This window comes from Panthera uncia, assembly GCF_023721935.1.
Source record: "Panthera uncia isolate 11264 chromosome A1 unlocalized genomic scaffold, Puncia_PCG_1.0 HiC_scaffold_16, whole genome shotgun sequence".
NCBI lineage: Eukaryota > Metazoa > Chordata > Mammalia > Carnivora > Felidae > Panthera > Panthera uncia.
This window is the reverse complement of record NW_026057576.1, coordinates 25,286,132-25,311,245: the sequence shown is the minus strand read 5'-3', so window position 1 is coordinate 25,311,245 and position 25,114 is coordinate 25,286,132. Positions and strand designations below refer to the sequence as shown.

At 44.1% G+C, this 25,114-nt stretch overlaps 1 protein-coding gene and 1 long non-coding RNA gene across 2 annotated transcripts; one reads left to right on the top strand and one right to left on the bottom strand.

Annotated features, from left to right (window-relative positions):
* The first annotated feature begins 440 nt into the window (after positions 1 to 440).
* LOC125934137 (uncharacterized) lies at positions 441 to 15,758 on the top strand. The gene is made up of 4 exons (XR_007461236.1): positions 441 to 795; positions 2,631 to 2,815; positions 11,875 to 11,970; positions 14,468 to 15,758. It is a non-coding gene; the product is annotated as an uncharacterized LOC125934137 (long non-coding RNA).
* SMIM2 (small integral membrane protein 2) lies at positions 7,952 to 8,544 on the bottom strand. The gene is given in 2 exon segments (XM_049647464.1): positions 7,952 to 8,202; positions 8,204 to 8,544. Coding segments are annotated over 2 exon segments (276 nt in total). The 5' UTR covers positions 8,441 to 8,544; the 3' UTR covers positions 7,952 to 8,163.
* Positions 15,759 to 25,114: the final 9,356 nt, after the last annotated feature.

Genomic DNA, 25,114 nt, shown 5'->3' with positions numbered 1-25,114 from the left:
CTCTCTCAGAAATAAACATTAAAAAAAATTTAATTAAAAAAAAAAAGAAAGAAAACATCTCTGTGTAACAGTGCCCCCAAAGCCCTGAAAAGACAAAGAAAGAAACAGGAAGGTCGAATAGCCTCCACCTCATAGGTCTCTGGAAGTTCCTTCTGCCGCACAAATTCTGTCACTTTCCTACTTGTCTCTGCTTCCTGCCTTCCCCCTTTCAATGGATTCCCCTCCACACTGGCAAGAGTGAATCTCTTAATGCCCTCTCCCCACTTAGCGCCTTTGAAGTAAAAGCCCACATCCATCACAGGATACTCAGAACCTTCCAGAACTAGCCCCAACCTCTTTCCAGCCACATTCCCTCTGTGCCTCCCTTCACATTCTCTTTGGTCACAATGGTTTCACATTCTTTTAATGACTCCTTATTCTTTCAGCTTCTAGGCCTGAAATGCCCTCAGCAAAGTTATCAGAAGCTCACCAACCCTTCTAGGCCCAGTTCAAATGGGGTTTCCACCTCCGTGGGCTGAGTCCATCTGTCTTTCCTCGGTGCTTTCCTAATATTCCTCCTTTCTGTGTGCTGTTGTACTCTAATTGTACAGTACATTCATACTTCAATTCTCACCAGCGTGTGAGCTTCTCAAAGCCAAGGGCAGTGTTTTATTCTTTTTGAAAACTCTCTTTGCCTCATTTGGTCCTTGTCACTTAATAGATCCTCAATAAATAGAGTTGGACAAATGAACCAAGTAATCAGTCCAGCAGCTTAGATCTCCAAGCCCGACCTTCTGACCTTCAGCTCACACTCAGGTATTTTTCTCAAGCATTTTCCATTTGACTGTTGCTCTGAAAATCCATACTCATTGCTGCGTCTGACTTGCACCGCTCCCTCATATTTCCATATATTTTGTATATTCATGGTGCCTCAATGCGTAATTTGTACTCCTATTGCAGGAAATGATACAGTCTTCTCAAAGACTATATTGCATCCAGCATTAAGCAGTGAATACTCCTTAAGTCAATGATTTGTGATATTTTTCTGTCATTCAATTCTGTGCTCTGAAAAAAAGAGATAATGGCAGGCAGGATCAAAGTCTGGTTCAGAATTCCAGGAATATCCACTATTAGAGGGATGGGGACTTGGATACCCTCACTACCTTCCTGCACTTATTCTGTATTTGAGAGTTGCCCTCAAATACACACGGACCCCGCTTTGATTCCTTGTTCAGGGAAAGGCTGATTAGTGACCTCCCAGAAGTCAGGTGCAGCCCTTGGGCCAAGACAGAGGCAAGAAATATGCTGTGACACCCCCTCCCGGCCTCCAAAGACCTTGCTTAGTAGGGGTGGGGTGTGGGTGCTCTGCTCTTCAGAGGAGAATCATGTTTGTAACCAAGGCGTAATTCAGCTTGAATCAACACCCAGAACAAGCAATAACAAACGAGAGCTTTTTGTCATTGCTGTAGCTCCATGAACAAGATTATCTAAGCAATTAGAAGATAATTATTGTCTACATTCAGAAGGACAGAAGTGGCAGAATGAGAGCAGCAGAACCAGTGACATGGTGGATAATTTATTAGTTGTTGAGTGGCTGTTTTTCTCTCTCCAGGCCTTTGTGAGAGAAACATCCAAATGCCACAAGTACATCCCCGGGGAGCCGCAGGGTGGCAGGAGCCCAGGGTGTGGGAACATAACTGCCTTTTATCTGCTCTGATTTGGGCTTTATCAAATCTTTTGGCTCCCAAGGCATTCTGCGGCAGCAATGTTCATGATGTCCTGGGACTGGGCCCATTCTGCCAGCTGCAGAGCACACGAGAGCCCAAGGGTCTGCAGAGGCTTCTAGCTCTTCCTCCTCCTGGGCCTCAGAGTCTGTGCTGGCCGCACTTCGGATAAGCTCTGACCAGGCTCCTTTCTAAGTTCTTCTGAGACTCCAGCCTCGTCTCCTTTCATTCCAGATTGATTTCTTCTGGGCTCTGTGCCTGTGGGAGACTGTAAGGCTAATGATAAACAAATACAGGGGTAACGATGGGTTTTGCCCCCTTAGGAGAGAGTGGTGGGGCGTAAAGACTTTTGTAGGACTCTAGACATCTACCTGTCCATCTGTCTGTTCATCTATCCATCCTCACCTGAATCTATACATCCATATATGCATCTATACACACGTACATTTGTTCAGTAAAGCTCTGTTGTGCTCATTCTGCTCAGAGACCAGGGAGATTTTGCACTGAGGTTGCTCATAGCAGAGAGGAACACAGACAAGAAACCACATAAGCATCACAGATCATTCTCTCCCATCAGCTTGGAGGCTCTAAGGAGACATGGAGATACCCACACACTCCGCAAAGACCAAGCAATAGTTTATACATAAAGTTTCACTGTTGCCAGTGTTTGGTCATATAAAGGACACTCTGAGCCCTGTGGCGACCATCCAGAGCTCTCTATCTTGTCTGTGTTTTCTCGCACCAAGGCCCCTACTTTCCCTGTATCCCCACGTTCCTACACACACGCAGACACACACACACACACACACACACACACACACACACACACACACCCTTTCCATTTGCACCAGCCATACCCAGGCATTGCAGCTCTCTGACACAATGAGTTGTTTCATACCTTTGTTGTCCTTCTGTTCTGTCTTCCAGGGCCTGGTGAGACCAACACAGCTCCTGGACAGGGTCCACCACCTCCATCACTGTGCCTTGTCCCTGTCTTCCTTGCACTAGTGTGTGTGTGTAATCACAGGTCACCTACTGACTATGTGCATGGAGAGCTCACTTATCTTTGCATCTGTGGGACCCAGAACAAAAGCCATGAAGTATTTTGAAACGTAAGTAATGTTAAATATTCAAGTATCTTTATTGTTCATTATATTTCTCTCCTATTCATTTGTTCACTAATACAATGTCAGATGCTTATTGAACACCTACTGTGTGTCAGGCTATATGCTCAATCCAATTTTCATGGTCTCTTCCCTTAAAACTGTCCTAAACCAGCATCTTAAAGGGTTGTGCTAATAATGTGTGTTCAGGTTTTGGGGTGAGTAGGAGAAAAAAATTACCAGCTTATATTTACACAAGTGATTTATGCTTTTTACAAAGCATTTTAGAATCCTTTGATCAAGATCATGCATGGTCAGGTAAGTAGGGTTTTGCTTATTCCAACTCGGTGACACTGGGAGGCAACATGGTTCTAAAATCTGAGCTATGTGTCCTCTCTGGAGCGAGTATATGTGCTCACCAGCTCTGGATGCCACTTTGAAACAGGGGTGGGTAACAGATGGCATTTGTGCCACTCAAAGCATTGCAGGTGGCACTCGGCCACTTTGCCACATTACTATCACTTTGTACTCTTTTTCTCCCTTTCCCTTCTTTCCCTCTCCTATTTGCTGTCTTTCCTTTCCCTTCCCCTTTCTCTCTTCCAGATGATAGTATTATCCCATTCATAGGTACCCTTAGGTTTTGCTTAGCATCTGACACTTGATTTACTTTCATTCCTAAACTGGATTACACTGAAACTGCAGAATATGAAATGAGGGGAGGGAAGAGACAAAACTGGTCCAGCTTCTGTGTCCCTCAGGATGACTCTATTCCCTGCCCAACACCCTGAGGTGAAGGAGCTGCACCAGCTGCTCAGCCTGGGCCATAAACCAAGAGGGACCCAGGAAAGGGATAGTATGGCATTGTCCAGTTTAAGCTGAAGAACTTCAAAGATGCACTCAGCTCTGTGCAGACAAGGGTCTGGAAACGGAGCCTAGGCTTTCTCCTTAGGGCTTCACATTGTTGCAAAGCCAGGGAACAGGAGCAGAAAGGCAGTGCTTGCCGGGTGCCTGGGTGGCTCAGTCAGTTAAGTGTCTGACTCTTGGTTTCTGCCCAGGTCATGATCTTCAATTTTGTGAGTTCCAGCCCTGTATCCGGCTATGCACTGACAGTGCAGAACCTGCTTGGTATTCTCTCTCTCTCTCCCTCTCTCTCTCTGCCCCTCCCCTACTTGTGCAGTCTCTCTCAAAATCAATCAATCAATCAATAAATAAACTTAAAAATTTTTTAAATAAAGAAAGGCAATGCTTGCTTTCACCCAACACACACAGAAAACCCCTTTCTCCCAGCAGTGGTTTCTCCAAACCCTGCCCAGGAATAGTGAATCTTGACTGACCCTGATTTATTGGAGCAGAAGAGGAAAAGAAACAGCAGGCCCTAAATGTCAAGGTGAGGAGTGTAGCCTGGCAGAACGAGAGCCAAGAGTGTTCTGTGGGGTGGAGCACGTGACTAGGATCCTCAGGCCCAGAGGGACCAGGAGCCAGTTCAAGTGGGAGGTGTCGGGAATGCAAAGTCGGCTGTAGACTCAGCACATTAAAAATGTCAAGAACAAGGCAGAGAATAATGCGAGGGGAAGAGCGCCTTCTGTTTTGTGGGAGGCAGGTTACGAAATGTTAGAAGCGCACGTTTGCTTTCACGTGTCTGCTTGGTTGCAAGTCCAATGTGCTGTCTGCTGAGACCCAGGAGAACTGATGGGGAAGTGGCACCCAGGAACCTGCTCTCATTCCAGGGAGTTCTGGCTCTGCCTTCCTGTGCTCCAGAGATTCTCCTGCTGCTGCGTAAAGAGGAATTTACAGAGCAAGTTGATGCAGGCATGCTCAACGAAAAGTGAGCATTTATGGTGCTACTCACCAGGCCTGAAAGCTAGTAAGGAGTAGCTGACCCTGCACCTGCCCAGAAGTCCATGTGGCTGGCAAAACAAGATAGAATAGGGAAACTCCAGGCTTACTTCAACTTGGCATCATTATTAAAGGCATTGAGGGGTGGGGAGCCTGGGTGGCTCAGTTAGTTGAGTGTCTGACTCCTGGTTTCCGCTAAGGCCGTGATCCTGCAATTGGTAGAATCCAGCCCCACACTGAGCTCTGCACTGACAGTGCAGAGCCTGCTTGGGATCTTGCGCTCTCTCTCTGCCTCTCTCTCTCTCTCTCTCTCTCTCTCTCAAAATAAATGGATAAACTTTAAAAAAAAATAAGGACAGTGAGGTCAGTTCTCTATATTTCTTACCCCTGCAATCCTGATGCAGGGGCCCTCCTGGATATGTAAGAGAAGAGATTCTTCCAGCCTGAAAAACTCTATAATTTATGACTACCATAGTCACAGTCTTCATGTCCAGTGGCTGAAAAGGAGCAATACCCAACCAGGAAATGCACCCTTGCCACTCTCAGCAGGAACCTGGCTGTGTTGACGGCCCCCACATTTGAGGTGCCCCTGGGAGGAAGGAGCTGGGCCACTGTCTTAGGGCCAACCAACAGAACTTAGTTTCCCCATTGGTAAAACTGGAGTAACAACACCTGCCCCATTCACCTCCAAGAGTTGTAGGCAGACTCAAAGAAGCCCACTCATGTATCTGGAAGCACCTTGAACTGGAAGGGATGCTCATTGCTCAGCTTTGGCCTATTACACTGGTTTTGGGCCCTGAGGCAGCCGTCTAACTAACTGATCTCTCAAAGGGATCTTTCCCTCATCCCTGAGTGCAGTATTCTGCCCTGGGAGGGCTGGATGTCCTTTGGTCTAGAGCACACTAGGCCATTGTTTGCCATAGGTCCAGGCAGACCAAGTCCAAGGCCAGGACACATTCAGGGGACTTCTCAGAACCCCCTCTGGGGATGGGCCGAGCAGGTCTGCTTGCTGCCTGGGTGGTGCCCAGCCCCTCCTATCTCTTCTTTTACCTCTGTGTCAAACAGCAGATTCCTGAATCACTATACAAAGTGGTGGTTGGAGCGATGTAACTTCCCCCAAACATGGCTCGGGACCAGTGACAACACCAGCCACCGTGCTTAGCATGTGTTATTAAAGCCCCTGTGATGTCAACAGAGAAGCACATGTCAGTTGGACCCAATCTATCCAGCTAAGTCAGGGAATGCTTGCCAGTCCCTCAGGATGGGCTGCCCTAAGGGTGAACTTGATGCCCGAGGAGTGGAAAAACTAACCATTCTGGAAGAGGACTGAAGGTTTATCACACAAGCAAACAGTGGGGACAATGCTCGGGTCTGTAACAATGGTAACAATATCCATTGTAGTATTCAGTGTGGGCTCAGCCAAGGTCCTTGGGGAGTAATAGTGTGGGGAGGTGCACTGAGCCCTACACCCAGGCTTCCAAAGAAAAGCTCTTATCGTTACCCACTTGAAAACAATGTAAGCAAAGCAACTCTGCGATGGAAACATGTTGACGGTGAGGGAGAGACTTGAGGGAGACGCTGAGCAGTTCCCAGAATAAATTCCCACGTAAATTCAAAGAATGCTAATGGAGAGAAGCCACTGCTCGCTCTCCTTTAAGCCAAACAATATCTTCCTGCCGGAACAGAGTTGTTCTTGGCAATTGGAAGTAAATGTGAGGAGGGAATCAACACATGATGCCTGAGAAAGGAATCCATAAGAAATCTGAAGGCAGGGACATGGTGAGATATAACAAAGAAAGATGAGTTGGTGGCAGGAACAAAGGTTAACTGTGGTGGTGGCGCATTGGCTCTTAGGATAGGGTTGGTGACGGCATGCACTTGGTAGTAAGGCTGGGGCAGGAAGGCTGCCCTTGCACCTCCATTCTGAGGGCTCAGCGGAGGGTCCCTGTCCAGCCATGGTGACCTCAGGTCGGATGTCCGGAAGCTGAGGCCCTAGCCTCCGCTGCCTCCTTGCACCATTTCTGAACGACACTCCAGGACCGAATCAGTGAGGCCTCACCTTGAGATGCAAAAGGTCAACACAGAAGGTAGTGAAGCCTGGCAGAGAGTACTTCCTTCCCTCCACCTTCAGTTACTGGAACTGCCTCTGGTGGACTTTGGCAAGTTTGACAAATGGCAGGAGAATCTGGAAGAATTTCTTGGCTGGCAAAGGAGAATGGATGGTTGGGCACAGACCTGCTGCTGTAGTTCTTTGTACTAAAATTGTAGATGGCGGGCAGAAAGGGCAGCTTCCTTTCACTTCTTGTCACAGCTAATCCCCTCCTGCCTATGTGCAAGCTCCCCAGGTATTAGCATTTGGGTAAAGATGAAGTTCTCTGTGGTGGAAAGAACAAATCCATCCCAAACCCTATACATTCCAGCTTAGAGGCATCACGGTGTTCGGGTGAATCACCAGGCAGAGACGACTACCCTTGCCCAACTCCGACATCCTTGACTCACAGAGCCACTCATGTACACTAATACCCACTGTTCATGCAGGCACCTTTCTCCCAAGTGGCTGGAAGTGGTTTACAAGCTGCTGGCTCATCCTCAGCATGTCCCCTGCAGGGAGAGCAAAAGGTGGGGAAGGATGAAGGGTAGACATAATCGTCTGCATTTTCTGTGGGGAAACTGAGGCTCCAGCAAGCCCTCGAGTGAAATGTGCAGACGTGTGTGAGTCAGACACTGCCCGTGGAAGAGCAAAAATGAGTGATTCTGAATCCTACGTGGACTGTGTTCTCATACAGCCTTAAAACGGGTGAGCCAAAATGCAGAGTCACTGTATTTTATGTTTATAACCCATTTCCCAGCCCTCATACCATCCGTGACTTCTGCTCCATCTCAGACACTTGTATTAACTTTAGAGGCCTCTTGACCATCCTTTCCTCCTGACCTACCCCCAGCTCTGACAGGTACCCCATTCCTGACATTTACTTCATTCTTGGCCATCACCTGATCCTCAGTATTTCTCCCGTTTCGACTCTCTACCATATCCTTTCCCCTTACCTGTTCCTGATCCATATACCTTAATCCCCCCGGGTGGGAATGGCAATAAGGTAAAGATTGGGCCTGGAGGGAAGTTCACAGACGGGGTATAAAATGTCCATGTTACTCACCACTTGTTTCTGAAAATCAGAACATTTATTGGCTGAAAATGTAGGCCAAATCTAAATATCTTCATGTCAAAATAGCTGTAATAAAGCAGCTCTATTAAAATAGCTGCATTCAGGGGCACCTGGGTGGCTTAGTTGGTTAAGCGTCCAACTCTTGGTTTCAGCTCAGGTCATGATCTCACAGTTTGTGAGTTTGAGCCCCGCGTCGGGCTGTGCACTGTCGGTGTGGAGCCTGCTTGGGATTCTCTCTCTCCCCCTCTTTCTCTGCCCCTCCCCCACTTGCTCTCTCTCTCTGTCTCTCTCTCTCTCAAAATAAATAAACTTAAAAATTAAAAAAAAAAAAAAAGCTGCATCCAAAGGACTGAAAATCTAGATGTCACCTGCTTCTGGCACCTGACTGTGGTCCTCTTTCTTTGTGGCCCTGTCTTCTGTTCTGCTGTATTTTAGTGTGTGGTTATTCAGAAGACGAGTTAGCACCAGGGCAGCTTTATACTGTGTTGTTCCAAGCAAGGACTATGTAGGCCTCCCAGATGAAACCCGTCTAGAAGCCGAACAGGAGGCTAATGGCATGGTCATGTGTGTCTAGCTCCCCATGAGGCAGCCAGGCTGGCATCAGTCCTTTCCCCAACCTCCTTCCTGCCCCCATCCACCCACGAGCTCTTGTTGGGTCAAAAATGCAGTTCTCTGGTGGTGCCAGACAGCCAGATGATGCTGGAAAAAAGAAAGAAAAAGCAAAAGCAGATTTCTAAATTAAGCACAAGTCTCATTTATAAAAATAAATAACCACAGCCTAGCAACATGCTGACAGCTCAGCTTCCCTTCGTGATGTAACCTCTGTGGCTGGAGCCGGGGATGACACAGCCTTCAGAGGGCCCCACACCCTGGCCCCTCCCCATGCAGAGTACTCATCTGGAGAGTGCTGACAGTAGCACTTTGAGGACCCAGCTTCGCATTCAAGGCCAACCAAGGGCCAGGCTCCATAGGGAGCAGAGAAGAGCCAGAGCTTTCCAGAGCTTTCCAAGCTTAACGAGGCTCCTAAACACCTACAAACTCTTGGCAGTAACTAACACACCTGAAGCAAAAGCAGATGAAGTTGTTTGGGCCGTTCTGTTGAAACAGACGCCCCTCCTTGAGACCACGACTTCTCTGTTCACCACTGAACGCCCAGTATCCAGCTTAGCACACGGCACATGCTGGGCCCTCAATAACTGTGACGGAAGACTGGATGGAGGTGGACATGAATGGGTGGGTGCTTCCATCCCATCATCTCTGCCCCTCCAGCTCTGCTCTAAGTGGTGTGAACCCCAGAACATGAAGAGAGGCATAATCTCCCAACTATGACAGGTACCAAAGAGGCAGTGCTCCCTGGGACTTGAGCCAGCAGCTGGGGCGAGCACCTGCAAGGTGATTAAAGGATTTAGTCTTTTACTTCCCCAGGGGCAGGCAGTGTGGTCTTCACACATGGAGAGGGGCACAGGGGGTGGGATGTGCAGTCGGTAGGAATTGTCAGTTCTCCTGCACCTTCTCTCATCGTTTAGGCAGTATCAGCTCCATGGGTGAGGTATGGCTAAACAGAGAAGCTACCGAACAAAACAGTACATGAGTTTCGGGTGTTAGTCCTTTGGGAAACCAAGTGGAGTCCATAATGCCCTTGGAGTCTCAATGGGCCAAACGCATCAGAAATGGAGACAGTACAGAAGATTATATCCCATCTCCGACCCTCTCAAGTAATGAAATTATTAGGTGAGGCCAGGGTGATTCTGACAGTCCCCAGAACACTGAATATTAAGTTATCTTCTGAATCCCATGAGGATCCTGGTGAGGTTGGAAGGGACAGCCTTGGCTCCTGGGAACAGTGTTTCTGGTGATGTTTCACAGACTCCCTAGTGACCAGAGAGTGGTTGAAGACAGCATGCCAGAGTCATAAGTCACCATCTCAGAGCAGGGGCCCTAGGTTAAAAAGATCAGAGAAATTAGCCCACATTTCAGAAATCTGTCTTCAGACACCCATGTCTGGTCTGGCCAGAAGCAGTAAAACCACATCTGTGTCACTAAGAAGAAGGTTCTTAATTAAATTCAGATGTACAAGAATATATTACCAGTCTATTTTCAGAATAATAATCTATAATGGACAAAAAAAATCTAAACAGCAGCATAAGTGGTATAATAGCATTGGGCTATTAGCACACAACAAAAAAGCAGGACGCCTCACAGGCTCAGATCATTTCAATCCCACAGCCTTCCGGAGCATCACAGCTGTGGCACTCAGACATTTAGGAAGAGGGACCCCAGCAGTGACCTGATTAGGGGTGTGACCACAGGGACACAGCCCCAGCATATAGAGGGTAAGCATGTGGACTGGTCAGGGTACCCTCAAATCTACAGTGACATCTCTTTGGTGACTCTAAGAGTGATCCTCTCCAGAGCAGACCAACTGTGGCCTTCACAACCACAGTCCTGGGCTCTAGCCTGGGGAGGGCACAGTGTGTCCCATGGGTTCCTAACGCTCTTGCCCAGGGCTCCCACTTGTGAAATGGCTGCATAGTGATAACATGCCATTTACCCCATTCTCTATAGGTGTTACAAAGATTTGTGAGAACGGAATCCAAAAGTCAGCTTTGTGACCTTAACTACTTGGAAACTCAGTTTCCTCATCTGTAAAATGGGGAGAATAGAAACTCTGCCATCTGCCTCCCAGGATTGTGTGGGGATCAAATGGTATACTGTTCTGTTCAAATACTTCTCAGTCTGCAAGCTCTCGTTCTGTGTGGTGATATTGTCTAAATTGTAAAGGTATACAATGAGAAGTTTGTTTCTGATGTGGGTAATGAGACTTCCTTCATCAAAAAGTTTCAGGGTGCTGCCTGGTTTTCAGTGTGTTGGGGCTTGGTCCATTCTAGGCATATTTCTTCTCTCTTTTTTTTTTTGTTTTTTGTTTTTGTGGAGACCCTTGGCCTCTTCCCTTGGCTTCACATACAAAAGACTTCTAACATTTGTGTGTGTGTGTGTGTGTGTGTGTGTGTGTGTGTGTGTAGCTGTTTCTCTCCCCTTACAATCCCTGAAAAAGTGCTAGGATTCTAGAATGCATGTGAAACTTTGAGGGGCAACTTGGTCTACCCCTTCACTCTGCAAATAAAGGCCCAGGGCACAGACACTTCCACACTTATGGCAGTCATACAGTCATACTCATGCATGAAACTCATGGAGTTTCACTCGCCCTGTTCCTGGCTTCTCTTACAGCCTGGTGATGCCTGACCTTCACTGGGTCTTTGAGGCCACGGCTCACATTCAGGTCCTCCCTGCCTTCATAATAGCCACATTTCCCCCAATTTTGAGTGGGTAACTATGACTTAAGTTAGGTTGTTATTTAGGATATGGGGGAGGGCTCACTGAGTGACAGTTTCTCTACCATCTGTTTACCTTCCTCTCCAGCAGATGAACTTACATCAATATTTTTACTAAAAATTGAGGTTATTTTGTGTGAAACTCTCCCCTGGTTTTCTTCATACTTACCTGTCCATATGAAGAAGGGTCTTTTATTTTGTCTGTGACAACAACTTTACATGTTTGCTAGGCATAGGGTGACTAATTATCCTGGTTAACCCAAGACTGAGGAGGGAGTGCATGGGACTTTCAGTTCTAAAAATGTCTCAGGCAGACCAAAACAAGTTGATTTCCTCAGTAGACCACATACCCTGTCCCATTTCCAAACTCAAATTATTGAGTGAATTGATACCAAATAATACCACATTGCTATGTGAGATTGGAAGCCACGAAGAAAACTGGAATGGATGGATGAATGAATGAATGAATGAATGAAATTATTTGTTTTTAATAAAAACATCCATGAATGGGGGAGAGAGAGAACCAGGAGGAGAATATCCTACTATCCAGGTGAACAGAAGAAGACAAAATTTCCATTAAAGGATTCATGTAAAAATGTAGATCCCATTCATCAAGAAGAAAAAAGCTTGATGGTAAATCAGGGCAATTCATATTACATAAGAAATAGACCGCAATAGTGCCTCCCAATTGTGTTAACTTCATGGTGCACATTTTTAAAAATTGTAATGTCTGCAGCATGGAGTCCACTGAAAGGAGGAGCTACTTATGGCCAGGTGACCAACGAGGGACTTCAGGACCACAGAAACTCTGAGCCGGCTGAAAGCTGAAAGGGTCAGTATCTCAGCTCACTTGTAACCCACTGACCTCTTTGAACCATAGGACTACAGCACTTTGGCCTAAACACATACGTCTAGACTCTGCTCCATTACAAATCCGAAATCCACTTCTGGGTTTCTGGTGAAACTAGTAAAGCCTAGTCAGTCAAACTCCCTCTGTTGACCCAATATTTCAAAGCTTCCTTAACAGGCATTTACTGCAATGGGACTAGTGTGGGTTCCTGTTTACATTTCTACTTCTTTCATCTAGGTTTATCCCATATGTACACAGAGTTACAGGTTGAGCAATGACCCAATGACTGGCAAGAAGGAAGTGATCCTAGATTACATTCAGCCTGCATTCGGTTGCTGACCTGAAATAAGTGTAACAGAAACATTAAAAAAAAATAAAGATATTGCCAACAAGTTAAATTTAAATATTCAGATATTTCTTATTAATGGATCCAAACCAACTGGCTTCCTTGAAAAATGGGAAGACCTGACAACACAGAGCCCAGTTCCCCCCATGAGACTAAGGGCCCAAGTACAGTGCACAGGGGTGCTGGCTTCCAGGATTCAGATCCCATCCCTGCTACTTCTAGGTAACTGTATTCGTGAATTTAACTCTCAAAATCTCAGTTTCTCATTTCTAAAGACAATATTCAACTGATAGTATTTATTTTTGTGTACAGAAAAATCCTCAAAACAGTGGCTAACATATAATAATCGTTCAGTAAATGCCAATGATTCCCCCACCTCACGTCCCTTACATAGGTAGCTTTGCTATTTTTCCTGGCCCCGTGAGCATAACTCTTAGCCTGGATAGTTCAACCAAATGAGTTTGGCAACCGTGGTGCCTCAGGTCACTAGGTAATAATAACTCAAGTCTACATCCTTTCTGGGTTGATTGGCCCCATCCCCAGCCTGACACATACCCCTTCTTCCTCTCTGAGCTTTCTCCCACATTCCGCTGGGGCCCATAATGAAACCTGACAGTAGGGCAAAGGACACACAGCCATGCTGAGTCTTCAGACTTCCTAATTAGAGGTTTCTGGATAGAAGAAACATGGTTCTCCCAGTTGCTTCAAGGTGTCTCACTCACTTTCTAATATCACGTCTTTCCTAGCCATTTTGCCCCCTAGGTACCCCCAACACATATAAAGAGAAAATCTTTTGAGTAATTCAGTTAGCAAGTCGGTCAACAAGAAGACATGAATCCACAGGAAAATGCGGGGGTGCTTTCCTCACAGAAAGTTGTTTTTAATAAACCAATTTCTGCTGCTAAGCAACTTTGATGAAGCTAAAGAGAATCCTTGATTGTCTACAGTGGATTAGGTAGATGTTCTTATGAGTCAGAAGAAGGTACCAGAGAAAGTTTAACTCAGGCTGGGATGAGTGTAAAATATTTTGTAAGAAGCAAAATAGGAGTGGCATACACAGGTCGTGATGTCTAAGGGCTGTAGTTATTTTACTCACACTTTGGGGTGTCACGCTTGTTTGGGGAGTTCACTGCAAAGAGCTGGATTGTTCATTCATAGCTGAGTGGATGGAGTAATGGTGTGAGAGACAGTCTCCCTGGTTCTCTCAAGAAGACTAATAATTAAAGTTGTGGTTAGATCTTACACCAGACTAAGGGAGGTCCAGTGGAACTCCCTGGAAGTGAGAAAGAGGCTTTGAGGCAGATTCGATGTTGCAACTGTCAAGTCCCACAACATAGTCACTATGCTAAGGAGATGAGGTGAACTATGAGCCAGCCAGTAAGAACAGCTGGAGAGTGGTACCATTTCCGATTGCTCCAGTCTCCTGGCTCCATTTGGAGAGGTAAGGCAGGGGCAAAGTCAGCGCCACAGTTCCTTTTGCAAAATGTAACACACTGGGTGTCTACACTTCCCATTGCTGAAAACATGGAAAATCCTCTGGTGTAATTTCCTAAGCCTCTAAATATATATTTCCCCTAAGAACTAGATGTGGCTATTTCAACAAAGCCAATCAGTTAACATAAAGAACAACATTTGGAAGGAGGAATGTTTGTAGTGGGGAAGGGGGATTTCTTAGAAAATTCAATGACTTCTTTTAAAAAAAAGAAAAGAAAAAAAGAAAACTCAGTGACTTCTTTATAAATCTTTTAGGCATCTTTCTGATACTGAAAGAGTCTAATTAAAAATGTCTAGGGGCGCCTGGATGGCTTAATCGGTTAGGCGTTTGACTCTTGATCCCAGCTCAGGTCATGATCTCCCAGTTCCTGAGTTCAAACCCCACATCGGGCTCTGCGCTGATGGCACAAAGTGTGCTTGGGATTCTGTCTCTTTGTCTCTCTGTCCCTCCCCCACTTGTGTGCTTTTTTTCAAAATAAATAAACTAAAAAAATGCCTAAATAAACTATAAGCTTAATAATTATAAGTTGAATATACAACTGCAAGAAGTGTTAAGAACTGCTATTGTGACTACTTTTTGATCATCTTTGACTCTTGGTTCTTTCTCCTTTGCTGCTGATCTCTAACAACATCAACAAGACCCAGGGCTTCTCATACTATATCTCTGTCCCTTCCTACTGCTTCACCTCCCTCCAGGCCGCTCTTTCCTCACACCTGAACTATGGAATAGCCTCTCAAACAGAGGTGAGAAAAATTGGGAGGCTTAAAGAGATAACCACCTTCTGAACTCCGCCATACTCTCCTTCCTGCTGAAGGAGATAAAACAAACTCATGGCACCAAGCTGGGCCATATAATTCTGAGTTAGTGCCAGTCTCATTGGTCAGGAAGCCATTTACCTTCACTTTGCTTCAAGGTTTCCATCTGTAAAAGCAAAGGATATGACTTGCTCCCTACTCAATATTCAGGACTATGCTGGAAAGATTCATGAACAAAGGTTTGGAGAGCTCCCGGAAGGAGTGGGGAAATCTGATCACCATGTGTGTTCAAGGAAAAAATGGAAACAGCCCTTCTCTGGGAAAATGAAAGAAGTCACCTCCAATCTGATGACAACTGTGTGCCATGAGGTTCAGCAGAGAGAAGGTGCCATGAACGCCAGTGGAAGTTGCCAGAAAGTAATGGAGATAAGAAGAGTGAAGCAGACACCAGGATCCATTAGCTGGCCAGCTCTCTTGGGAAGCTGAGCACACTGTCAAGGACAGCCAAACATTCAAGAGACTTTTCCCACATAATCCCTGCTTTGGATGTCTTGTATATCTTGATCAGTTTGTTGGGTACATGGGTGAGTTCATCAAACTGCACACCTATGTAAATTTTATCTTAATTTAAAATCTATCTATCTAATTCCACACAAATAAATGAGTTCCCTGCCCATCAACAGCTATACTCCAATTACCGATTTTTTAATAGTCCTCATATTTATATTTAACAAGATTAATGTATGCAAATATGAATATTCATGTATATCATAATCTACAGATTAAAATTGGCTGTCATTCTCTAGTAACTTATCTCTGAACATTTATAATGCACTGATAACCTTTCAAATGTCAGATATCTTTGGAATTATCAGAAATAAAATTAAACTGTGAGCAGCACACTTTTAGTGTTAAATATTGTTTTATTGTTTTCTAATTCATTAAAAATTGGTAAAGCATGTATGGAAATGTAACAACTCTATCAGAATACTGGTTTGCCCAGGGGTGCCTGGGTGTCTCAGTCGGTTAAGCGTCCAACTTCGGCTCAGGTCGTGATTTCCTGGTTTGTGAGTTCAAGCCCTGCATGGGGCTCTGTGCTGACAGCATGGAGCCTGGAGCCTGTTTCAGATTCAGTGTCTCCCTCTCCTCTGCCCCTTCCCTGCTCTCTCTCTCTCTCTCCCACCCCTTCTCAAGAATAAATAAACATTAAAAAAAATTTAAAAAAGAATATCGGTTTGCCTAAATCATCCTATACTCTTACTAAGCCTAGTAATAAAGTTTGCCATATATATGATTTAGTCATGGAGAAAAAATATATAACAACACTTATAACTGAATCCATGAATTAGTTGTTGTTTGGTTTGCAGTTCTAACACAAAAGATAAATATTGCCTAAGGTTCATGTGTGATTTTCCTGAGAACAACCAATTTCTGAAAGGAGTCTGAAGCTGGGTCCTTATTAAAGAAAGATCACACTTTTGTAAATCATACATACTTGTGAAATTCGAGTTTGTGTGTTTTCTTTCTAATAGGAAAATCAAATAAACAAAGAAATAACTTATTTGAGAATAAATAATAAATAAACCCCAGCCAATTAATTTGCTAGCTGTTTAATATTCTTGTCAGTATGAGTTCAGGTTTGTTCTTTAAAGGTGGTGAGGTATAATCACCACACCATCTTTCTCCTCATCATTACAGCTTGGGTCATCTAAGACTCTGAGATTTTCATGCTGAAAACTTACCCAGGACTACTCTAGGGAAAGTGTAGACTACGTCTGTGGGAAAGCCCCAGAAATGGGATTGGAAGAAGCTGAGCCCCCTTGCAAGGAAAAAAATGGAAACAGCCCTTTTCTGGGAAAATGAAAGAAGTCACCCCCCTTTGTTGCCTGCAGTGGCAACAAAGACCCTAACTGATCCTCAGGAGGAACTTTGAAGATGGAAAGAGACTTTTCTAAAGACCCTTTTGGGGTAAAGGGGACCAGAATTTGTATTCCCACATCAGCTTATCATTGAATGTGGGCTGCCCCAGAAAAGTGTCATGACCTTGAGCAAGAAAGCATCCTTTGGCATAGGGAGCCATTGGTAGCCAGGAGAATAAATGCCTCAGATGTGAAGGGGAATCTGATGTTGCACCACAACATCCACTACAATTCTCATGATATGAGTCTACTAAATGCCTGGCTATGTGCTAGCTTCTGACTATTGTCCTATTAGGGACAGAAATTTTAATCCCTTTTGTAGTTGGGGAAACTGAGGCTTAGGAAAGCTGAATAATTGGCTCCAAGATCACCCAGCTACTGCTTAGCAGTACAATCAGAGTTCAGACACAGGCCACATGTCTCCAAGGCCTTTGCATTTGACCAAAACTGTCAGGGGGCTGGGGTCCCCTCCCACTGATCCGTTGTGTAGTCTTCACTAAACAATAGTTTTGAATCTCTTCTTAACCTGCATATGGAGACATCTTCCTGAAGCATCCACGGACCATCTAGGTCATCAGAAAGTAAGTAGGAAGGGGCCGCTGGGCCAGAGATAGAGGAATAACTTTCCTATGGATCTGCTTTCCAGGGCTGATAGTGTCTAACCATCAATTTGGAGGTGTCTACAGGGGGCAGTGAACTTGAGTGCCCGTAAGGCCAATGTCAATATCCAAAGAGCTTTTGGGCAGTACTGGTACCTGCAGTCAGATGGATGGGAGGGCCATAGCTCTGGGTTGTCCATCCACCTGGAAGCAAGCCTCCAGGCAGTAGACAGGGGCAAGGAATATAGCAAGAGGAGGATGTTAAGGGTCCCAGCTGACAGGTGCCCATAGGGGAGAGTCTAGTCAGGCTGGACTAATAAACATTAATCCTGGCTTAAAAGGCCAAGATGACCTTTACTTGCTGACATATTTTTCCCACTACATTTATTACTGCTCCTGCTCCTGCTCTGCCCCCAGCTATATTAAGCTGCTTTCCCTTTCTACAACATTTACCATGTGCTTTCTCAGCTTCAGGCTTCTGCCTGCAAGACCTTTCTCTCTGGCTCCCTTCTTTATCTGGCTAACTCCCACTAATCCCTTAGGATTCTTCCAGGAAGCCTTCCTTGACCTTTCAAGACTAGGTTAGGTGACCCTCCTGTGTTAAGCCAAAGCAGCATGTGTTAGGAGGATTATATAATGACTGGCACATAATAAGCATTCTAAAAAGAGTGGCTGTTAATATTATTCTTCCTTGATGGTACCTATCACTCTGAATTGGAGACTATACATGCGTTGCCTGAGATTAAGCCTTTACTCTGTCTCCAGCCCGAGATTAAGCTTTTACTCCAGCACCTAATAATATTTGTTGAAACAATAAAAAACCTCAGTTACACAACTGGGTAAACACAGACAGGAGAGTATGCAGGAGGGAATGGGGAAGGGTGGGTAGGGCTCTCTTGCAACCTTCCAGATATTGTCCCACAAAACCAATGCCAGTCTCTCCCCAGAGGTGGGTCTGAGCTTCTATCTATTTTGGCTATTCTGCTCAAGATTGTGAGCAATAGGGAGGAATCAGGCCTCTTGGCTGAAGACCTCAGAGCCTATAACTGGTCATGTGGGCAGAACCGCTGTTCACAAAGTGATTTCACCTCTCTTTTTTTTAAAAGGCAGTGCAGCTTATGGAATAAACATGGGATTTTGGGTCAGACACACATGGATTCCAATCCAACCCCCCCCCCTTTTTTTTAACTTAGAACTGTGGGATAACTTTAAGAATCTTTGGGACAAAGATTTGAATCCCAGCTGGATATGAATCCCATCTCCTTCACTTCCTTGCTGTGGGACATTAGACATGCTATATAACCTCTCTGTGCCTTAGTTTTCTCATCTGTAAAATGGAAATAATTCTTCTTTCACAGGTTATTATGAGGATTGAATTAGTTAATCATTGTAAAGCTCTTAGAACAGGGCTTGGCATATTGTAAACACTGTGTCAAGGTTTATCATTCTAAGCCTCAATTTTCTCATTGGAAAAGTGGATATATGTAGAACAGTTAGTTCAGTGCCTAACATAAGGCATTATCTCAGTAATTATTATTATTATTATTATTATTATTATTTCTATTACTATTACTTCTATAAGTGGAAGATACTTTCTTAGGGTGAACTTCATTGCATAACAGAAACGTTTTCCAATGGATGCTTTTGGTCTCTGTTGATGATTTGGGGAGAAAAAGAGCTGTTTCTGTGTGGTTTTGAACCAGTCTCTTCCCTTGTGCCTTGCTTGTCTCACTAGTCTTCTGAAAGCCTCCTTTATGGACCCAAACACTCCAATGCATACTTCTTTTTCTGATCTATAAGCAAAGGAGGAGTGTATTAATTTTCTTGGACAACCATAACAAAGTACAGTAAACCTGTTGGCTTAACACAGCAGAAATTCATATTCTCACAGCTCTGGAGTCAGAAGTCTGAAATCACAGTATCAAGAGGGCCACACTCCCTCTGAAAGCTCTATGGGAGAATCTTTCCTTGCCTCTTCCAGTGTCTTCTGACTCCAAGCATTCCTTGGCTTGTGGCAGCAAAAATCCAATCTCTGCTTTCGTTTTCACATGACCTTCTCCCTCTGTACGCCTCTGTCCCAAATCTCCTTCTGCCTCTCCCCACTAAGGACATCTGTCATTAGATTTAGGATTCACCTTAAATTCTGTAATTTTTTTTCCTGATATCCTTAATTATATCTGTGTCTGCAAAGACACTTTTTTCCAAATAGCTTTGCTTTCATAGGTACCAGGGGTTAGTGCATAGACATGTCTTTTGGGCCCAACTGGTCAACCCACTGTAAGGGGTAACGGGGTTCTAACTGGGTCTAAATAGAACCCATCCCTGTTCCTTTTCCTTGTACACTTGTTCCAGTCTCATCCATACCTCTTTAATGGTCCCTCACAGCCAGAGGGACCTAGCAACAAATTCACTCCTTCCTGGCCTCTACTCTGGCCCACATCTGCACCTGTTTCCTGCCTCAGGATTCACTGTGAGCAGCACACGGACACTTGAGCCCATGAAGGCTTATTCTGCTCTGCCCACTCAGTTGCCTTGCAGACAGCAAGGAGAACCAGATGTCACACTGGGACCTTGCAGTGCCAGTTTGCCCCACCTGGCTCTTCACCAGGGTCATTTTGGCCACACATCAGGTTTCATAGATGAGCCCAAAGCAGGAGGCCCTGGTGAGCTGGAACAAGTAGAGGCAGTGGATCTGGGTCAGATCAGGAATTATGTTTGCACTTGGACCTGGAAAATAGGCTCAGAGAAAGAATCTGGGTCAGAAGCTTGGCAGACTGGCAGGAAATACGAGGCCTGATACACAAATTAAAATAGAGACTAGTTTTTATCCACACAGGCCATTTCTTAGTCTCCAAAGTCTTCTTGGGGTGGGCCTGTGATATGTGGTATATGCTGTATTATAAGGACCAACTAAATTTAGCATATATTCATGGAGCATTTGCTACATGCTAGGATCTTGGAAAACAGAGAGAGGTAAGACATAATCTTTGTGTCTTCAAGTTCATTAAAGAATAGGAGGGGACACATACGCATAAAGAATTGTCATAAAATGTGATAATTCTATGTGCACAATGTTATAAGAAGTCCAAGGAGAGAGTAACTCATTCTGCCTGAGTTAGGGAATGCATCACGATGGGGGCACAGAGGAGGTCACATTTGAGTGGGAGTCACATTGTAAGGAGAATCTGGGAAGAGCAGGAAGTGTACTGTCCATCCAGCTGATCAAGTGAGAGCCTCTTCTCCTCCTTCTATTTGCTGGCCTCATCCAAAACCTGGACCTTGCATGAAAAGAACCACTTTTTTTGATTAACAATCTGGAGACAGATATTAAACTTGTCCTGCAGATAGGCTATGGCCCAGGGAAACAACCAACTAAAAAGCCTCTGGTTTTGAGGAAGTGTTTTGGTGGGTACTGGCTCAAACAGTAGAGACCCCATAGCCACCACTGATGCTATCCAGATAGTAGTAAACTTTAGAGCCTCAGCATGTTATAATCATGTATCACCACTGAGATTATCATGTGGCCTATTTGGATATTTTTCTTCTTAAAAATGCTTTCTAGGAGCACTCGGATGGCTCAGTTGGTTAAGGGTTGACTTCCGCTCAGGTCATGATCTCACGGTTCACGGATTCGAGCCCCACATCAGGCTCTGTGCTGACAGCTCAGAGTCTGGAGCTTGCTTTGGATTCCGTGTCTTCTTCTCTCTCTGCTCCTCCCCCACTTGCGCACGCTCTCTCTCTCTCTCTCTCTCTCAAAAATAAACATTACAAAAATTTTTAATGCTTTCTATGTATTTTACATATAACATTGATGTCTCTAAAACCCAAGAGGCATTTATGATCTCAGTCTCTAATAAAAGGTAAGAAGGCTATTGCTCAATGCTCCCTGTTCCATATATTTTCAGTATTCAATGGATATCTCTTTGAACTTTCTTGGATGTGTCTTGCAACCAACATCTTTGTAATTAGTAGTAATATTTCTAAATTAGTAAATGGGGCCTCAATTTTATCTTTTTTAATTAATTTTATCTAATGGGATATTAATTTTATCTAATTATTATTGGGTCACATTAATAACCTAACTGGGTAAGTAAGTTCAAATGTATAGCAATATTAAAACAAACATGGATATATTATTCAGCATTTTATACATGCACACACACACACACACACACACACACACATATATGTATGGGGGTATATCCATCATTGAATATATATTTTATTGATATATTGAATTGAACATATTGAATATATATATTTTATATATGTATGTACAAATCTATATCAGCACTGCATATAAAATTCAAATAAATTTTAGAATCAAAACAATAGACTTCAAAAAACATGAAAGAAGCCAGACATAAAAGGCTACATATCATGTGAATCCATTTATATGACATTCTGAAAAAGGCAAAATTATAGGGTTAAAATTCATATCAGTGGTTTCCAGGGACTGGGAGTGAAGAAAGGAAATTACAGAGGAACATGAGGAAATTTGAGATGACGGAAATGTTCTATATCTTGATTGTGATGGTGGTTACATGATTGTATATACTTGTAAAAATTTAACCAACTGTACAGTTTAAAAGGATTAATTTTACTTTATGTAAATTAGATCTCAATAAACCTGACTTTACAAAGAGTCAGGTTACTTTGGACTCCCTTTCCAGGCTAATTCACTGCTGCATCCATTCTTTCTTATCTGATTTTAGAAATACCTGGTGAGAAGAATTTGAGAATTACCCAACTAATGTCTCTTCTCTCTAAAGAAGGGGGTTTGAGTACGATTTGAGTGATATGGACTGCCAAACCTTGACCAATTTAAACTTGAGCAAGCATTTCAGGAGTAGGAGATACAAGGTGCCTTCAGATATATATAAAATACCAACAGAATTACACACAATATTTTAGAGATACATAATTATTTATCCCAGATTTCCCAAACTTCTTTATTTGTGAAAATGCTCACCTGCTGCTGTATACCAGTAAGGCATTTGTATCAGTTTCCTGTGGTACAAAACACCATGGACTGGGTGGCTAAAACAACAGCAATTCATTTTCTCATAGTTGTAGAGGCTAGAAGTCCAAGATCAAGGCGCCAGCAGAGTTGGTTTCTTTGAGGCCTCTTCCCTCAGCATGGAGATGTCCATCTTTCCTCTTGTGTCTTCCAATTGTCTTCCTTTTGTGTGTGTCTGTCTTAACCACCTCTTTTATAAGGGTACAGTTGTATTAGATGGAGGCCCATCTAAATGATGTCATTTTGACATCATTACCTCTTTAAAGACCCTATCCCCAAATGCAGTTACCTTCTTAGGGGTTAGGACCTCAACATATGAATATAGGGGATCCATTTCAGCTCATGGTAGCACGTTTCCCACGCCTTACTTCCTTTACCATATGTTCTTCTTTTACAATCCTAGCCATCCCTCTGGCCATACGATTTCTCCCAAGATGTAACTTGCTCTCTCTTTTTTTCTACTTGGTTACTTCCATGCTCTGGTCAAACATTTGCAAGAGATGGAAGGCAACTCAAGCATTAAAATACCCTAGGGATGCCATGACGCTGTCTGCAGACCCAGATGGAAACGTGTATCATTGAATGTTTTTGTTTGTTTGGGTTTATACCCTACAAATTCTCTCCTCAAAAGGTTATGTGGAGCTGCTTTGAACTCTTAAACGATGTCAGGAATGTATCAGCCATGTCAGAAAGTACTTCCCACGGTGCACATAGCCTTATAATTGCTGCTACCGCACATGTAAGTGGTGAGAAATGGTTGAAGAGCAAATCAGCAGCAAGAAAACAATTGTCCAGTTTTTAACTCCAGCTTCTGCAGCTAGCATGGATAATAAATGGTCACACAAAAGTCAGATCCTGAAGTAACTTATTTCTGAGCAGTGTAATCATCGCAAGCTGAAAATATTTCTCTTCCCACTGAAAGGCAGGGAGACTTTATTGAACTTCTGGCAGAAGGAGCATCTGCTGGCTCAGCTTCCTCTACCACAAGACGGTATTCCCAGGCAGATCTTGGAGAATTGGAAGCAAGTCTCTCCTTCAGTATTTGCACAGTCTCATAGAGCAGAAAATGGAAATATAAATAACTCAGACTGTACGTCTAAAAGCAGTTGATGCAGACTCTGTACTTTTAGGTTCCACTTTTGAGCAAACAAAAGGCTGAGAACTCTTTAAAATTAATACTAGGACTAAGAAGTGATGCAGCTGGCAAGGTTTCATGTGAGGTATGGGTGGGGATCGGTGAATGATACAAATCAGGATGGTAAAAACCAAGAGGACCTAGATAGGAAGGCAGGCAGAAACATCTGAGATTGCAACACCACACTCCATAAGGAAGGGAACAAAACAGTAACCATGGTACAGCTACCCTCTATTGAGCAAGGCCTGCACTAGATTCTCTACCTATTATGGGCCCAATCCTCAAACTGCACTGCCGTTTGCCTCTTATCACCCCCTAGTTTGCCGATGAGGACAGTGAAGCCTTGTAACATGTAGTACACCACAGAAGTAGAGCCCAGGTATCAAATCTTTTTTATGCCCAAGCCCATTTTCTTCTTCAGCCATGATAATGGCTATTTACTCATTCATAGCTTATTGTATTGAGTAAATGGAATAATTTGAGGAAACTGAAAAATTTATTTCTTCATAGTTCATCGTATTGAATACATAGAATAAACTTTGAGAAAACTGAACACTTAATTTCTAAGTGTGGTTTTATTTCTGCTCAAGTGATTTTTTTCAATTGTCTTTATAAAGTTCAAAAAAACAACATCACAGCAGATTCTGCTAAGAGGTTGATGCTTCAAACAAGGGAACACAGTTGATTTTTGTGTTCCAAGGTTCTGATGTCCAGAGCATACCAACTTTATTAAAGAGTGTAGCCCCCTATTGAAAGGGGTGCGATTCACCCCTCTCCACTCAATTCACAGCAGTTGGGGAAGTGTGATCTCTCCAGGGATGGGGTTGCTGTCCAATGGGAGACAGGACAGACAGGGTTTCTGAACAAGAAGTGCACAGATAGATTTGATTACAATATGCCCAAAGTGAGTAGGGGATTGCTGTAATGCTTGGTGCAAATTGGAAAGGTTGTAGGGACAACTGGGAAGAGTTCAGGAGGGAAAAACCTGATGAAGGAAAGTGAGTAGAAGAGAAGAAGGAGCACCGAGTGATGGCAGTTGTGGTAGTTTGAAGTGCTGTTTGGCCTAGCACTTACCCAAACATGGTTGGATTAGTAACAAAGCTTTTGATCCCTGGGTTGGATTCTGAAACTTCTAGCTAGATCTGCCCTGACTCTGGTGCCTTGGCTTCTGAGTTCCCACAGCCTGTGACTCAGGCCTGGTGTTTTCTTGGGTGGGGAGGGGATAGGACAAATGACTAGATCAGTAGGAAAAAGAAGGATGACTGGCTACCATTATACCTGCAACCTCGAAGGAGGCCCTGCTTCTGCTCTGACTCATGCAGTTGCTGTCATAGTGTCTCTGACTCAACCAGCCTAGAAACCCAAGAATCAACTTTGACACCTCTGACTCCCACAGGCATTATATCTGGTCTCCAACACCTAAGGATTTTATCCCAGATTATTATTAGAACCCATTCCCCTACTCCATCCTACTGCCAGTGCTTTGGGCCAGGCCCTGATCCTCCTTCATTTGGACCTAGTGCCTCCTAACTGGTCTTCCTGCCACTAGTCTACCCATTACAGTCCAGTGTCTAAACCACCACCTATGTGATCTTTCTGAGAAAGAAATGATTCCTCTGCTGTCCGTTGCCAGAGTAGTGGTTCTCAACTGGATGCTGCCTTAAAGTCCAAGAAACCAGGAGAGAAATTGCACATTTATGCTATGTGGCAGAGACCGTTAATGATGAACAAATATTCTGCGTGCACCCCCATGTGTTCTACCCTCTCCTGGGGTTAGGTTGTAGCATGTGACTAGTTTTGTCTAATGGACTGTGAACAAAAGTGAAAATGTGACTTCCAGGCTGAGATAGGGTACCT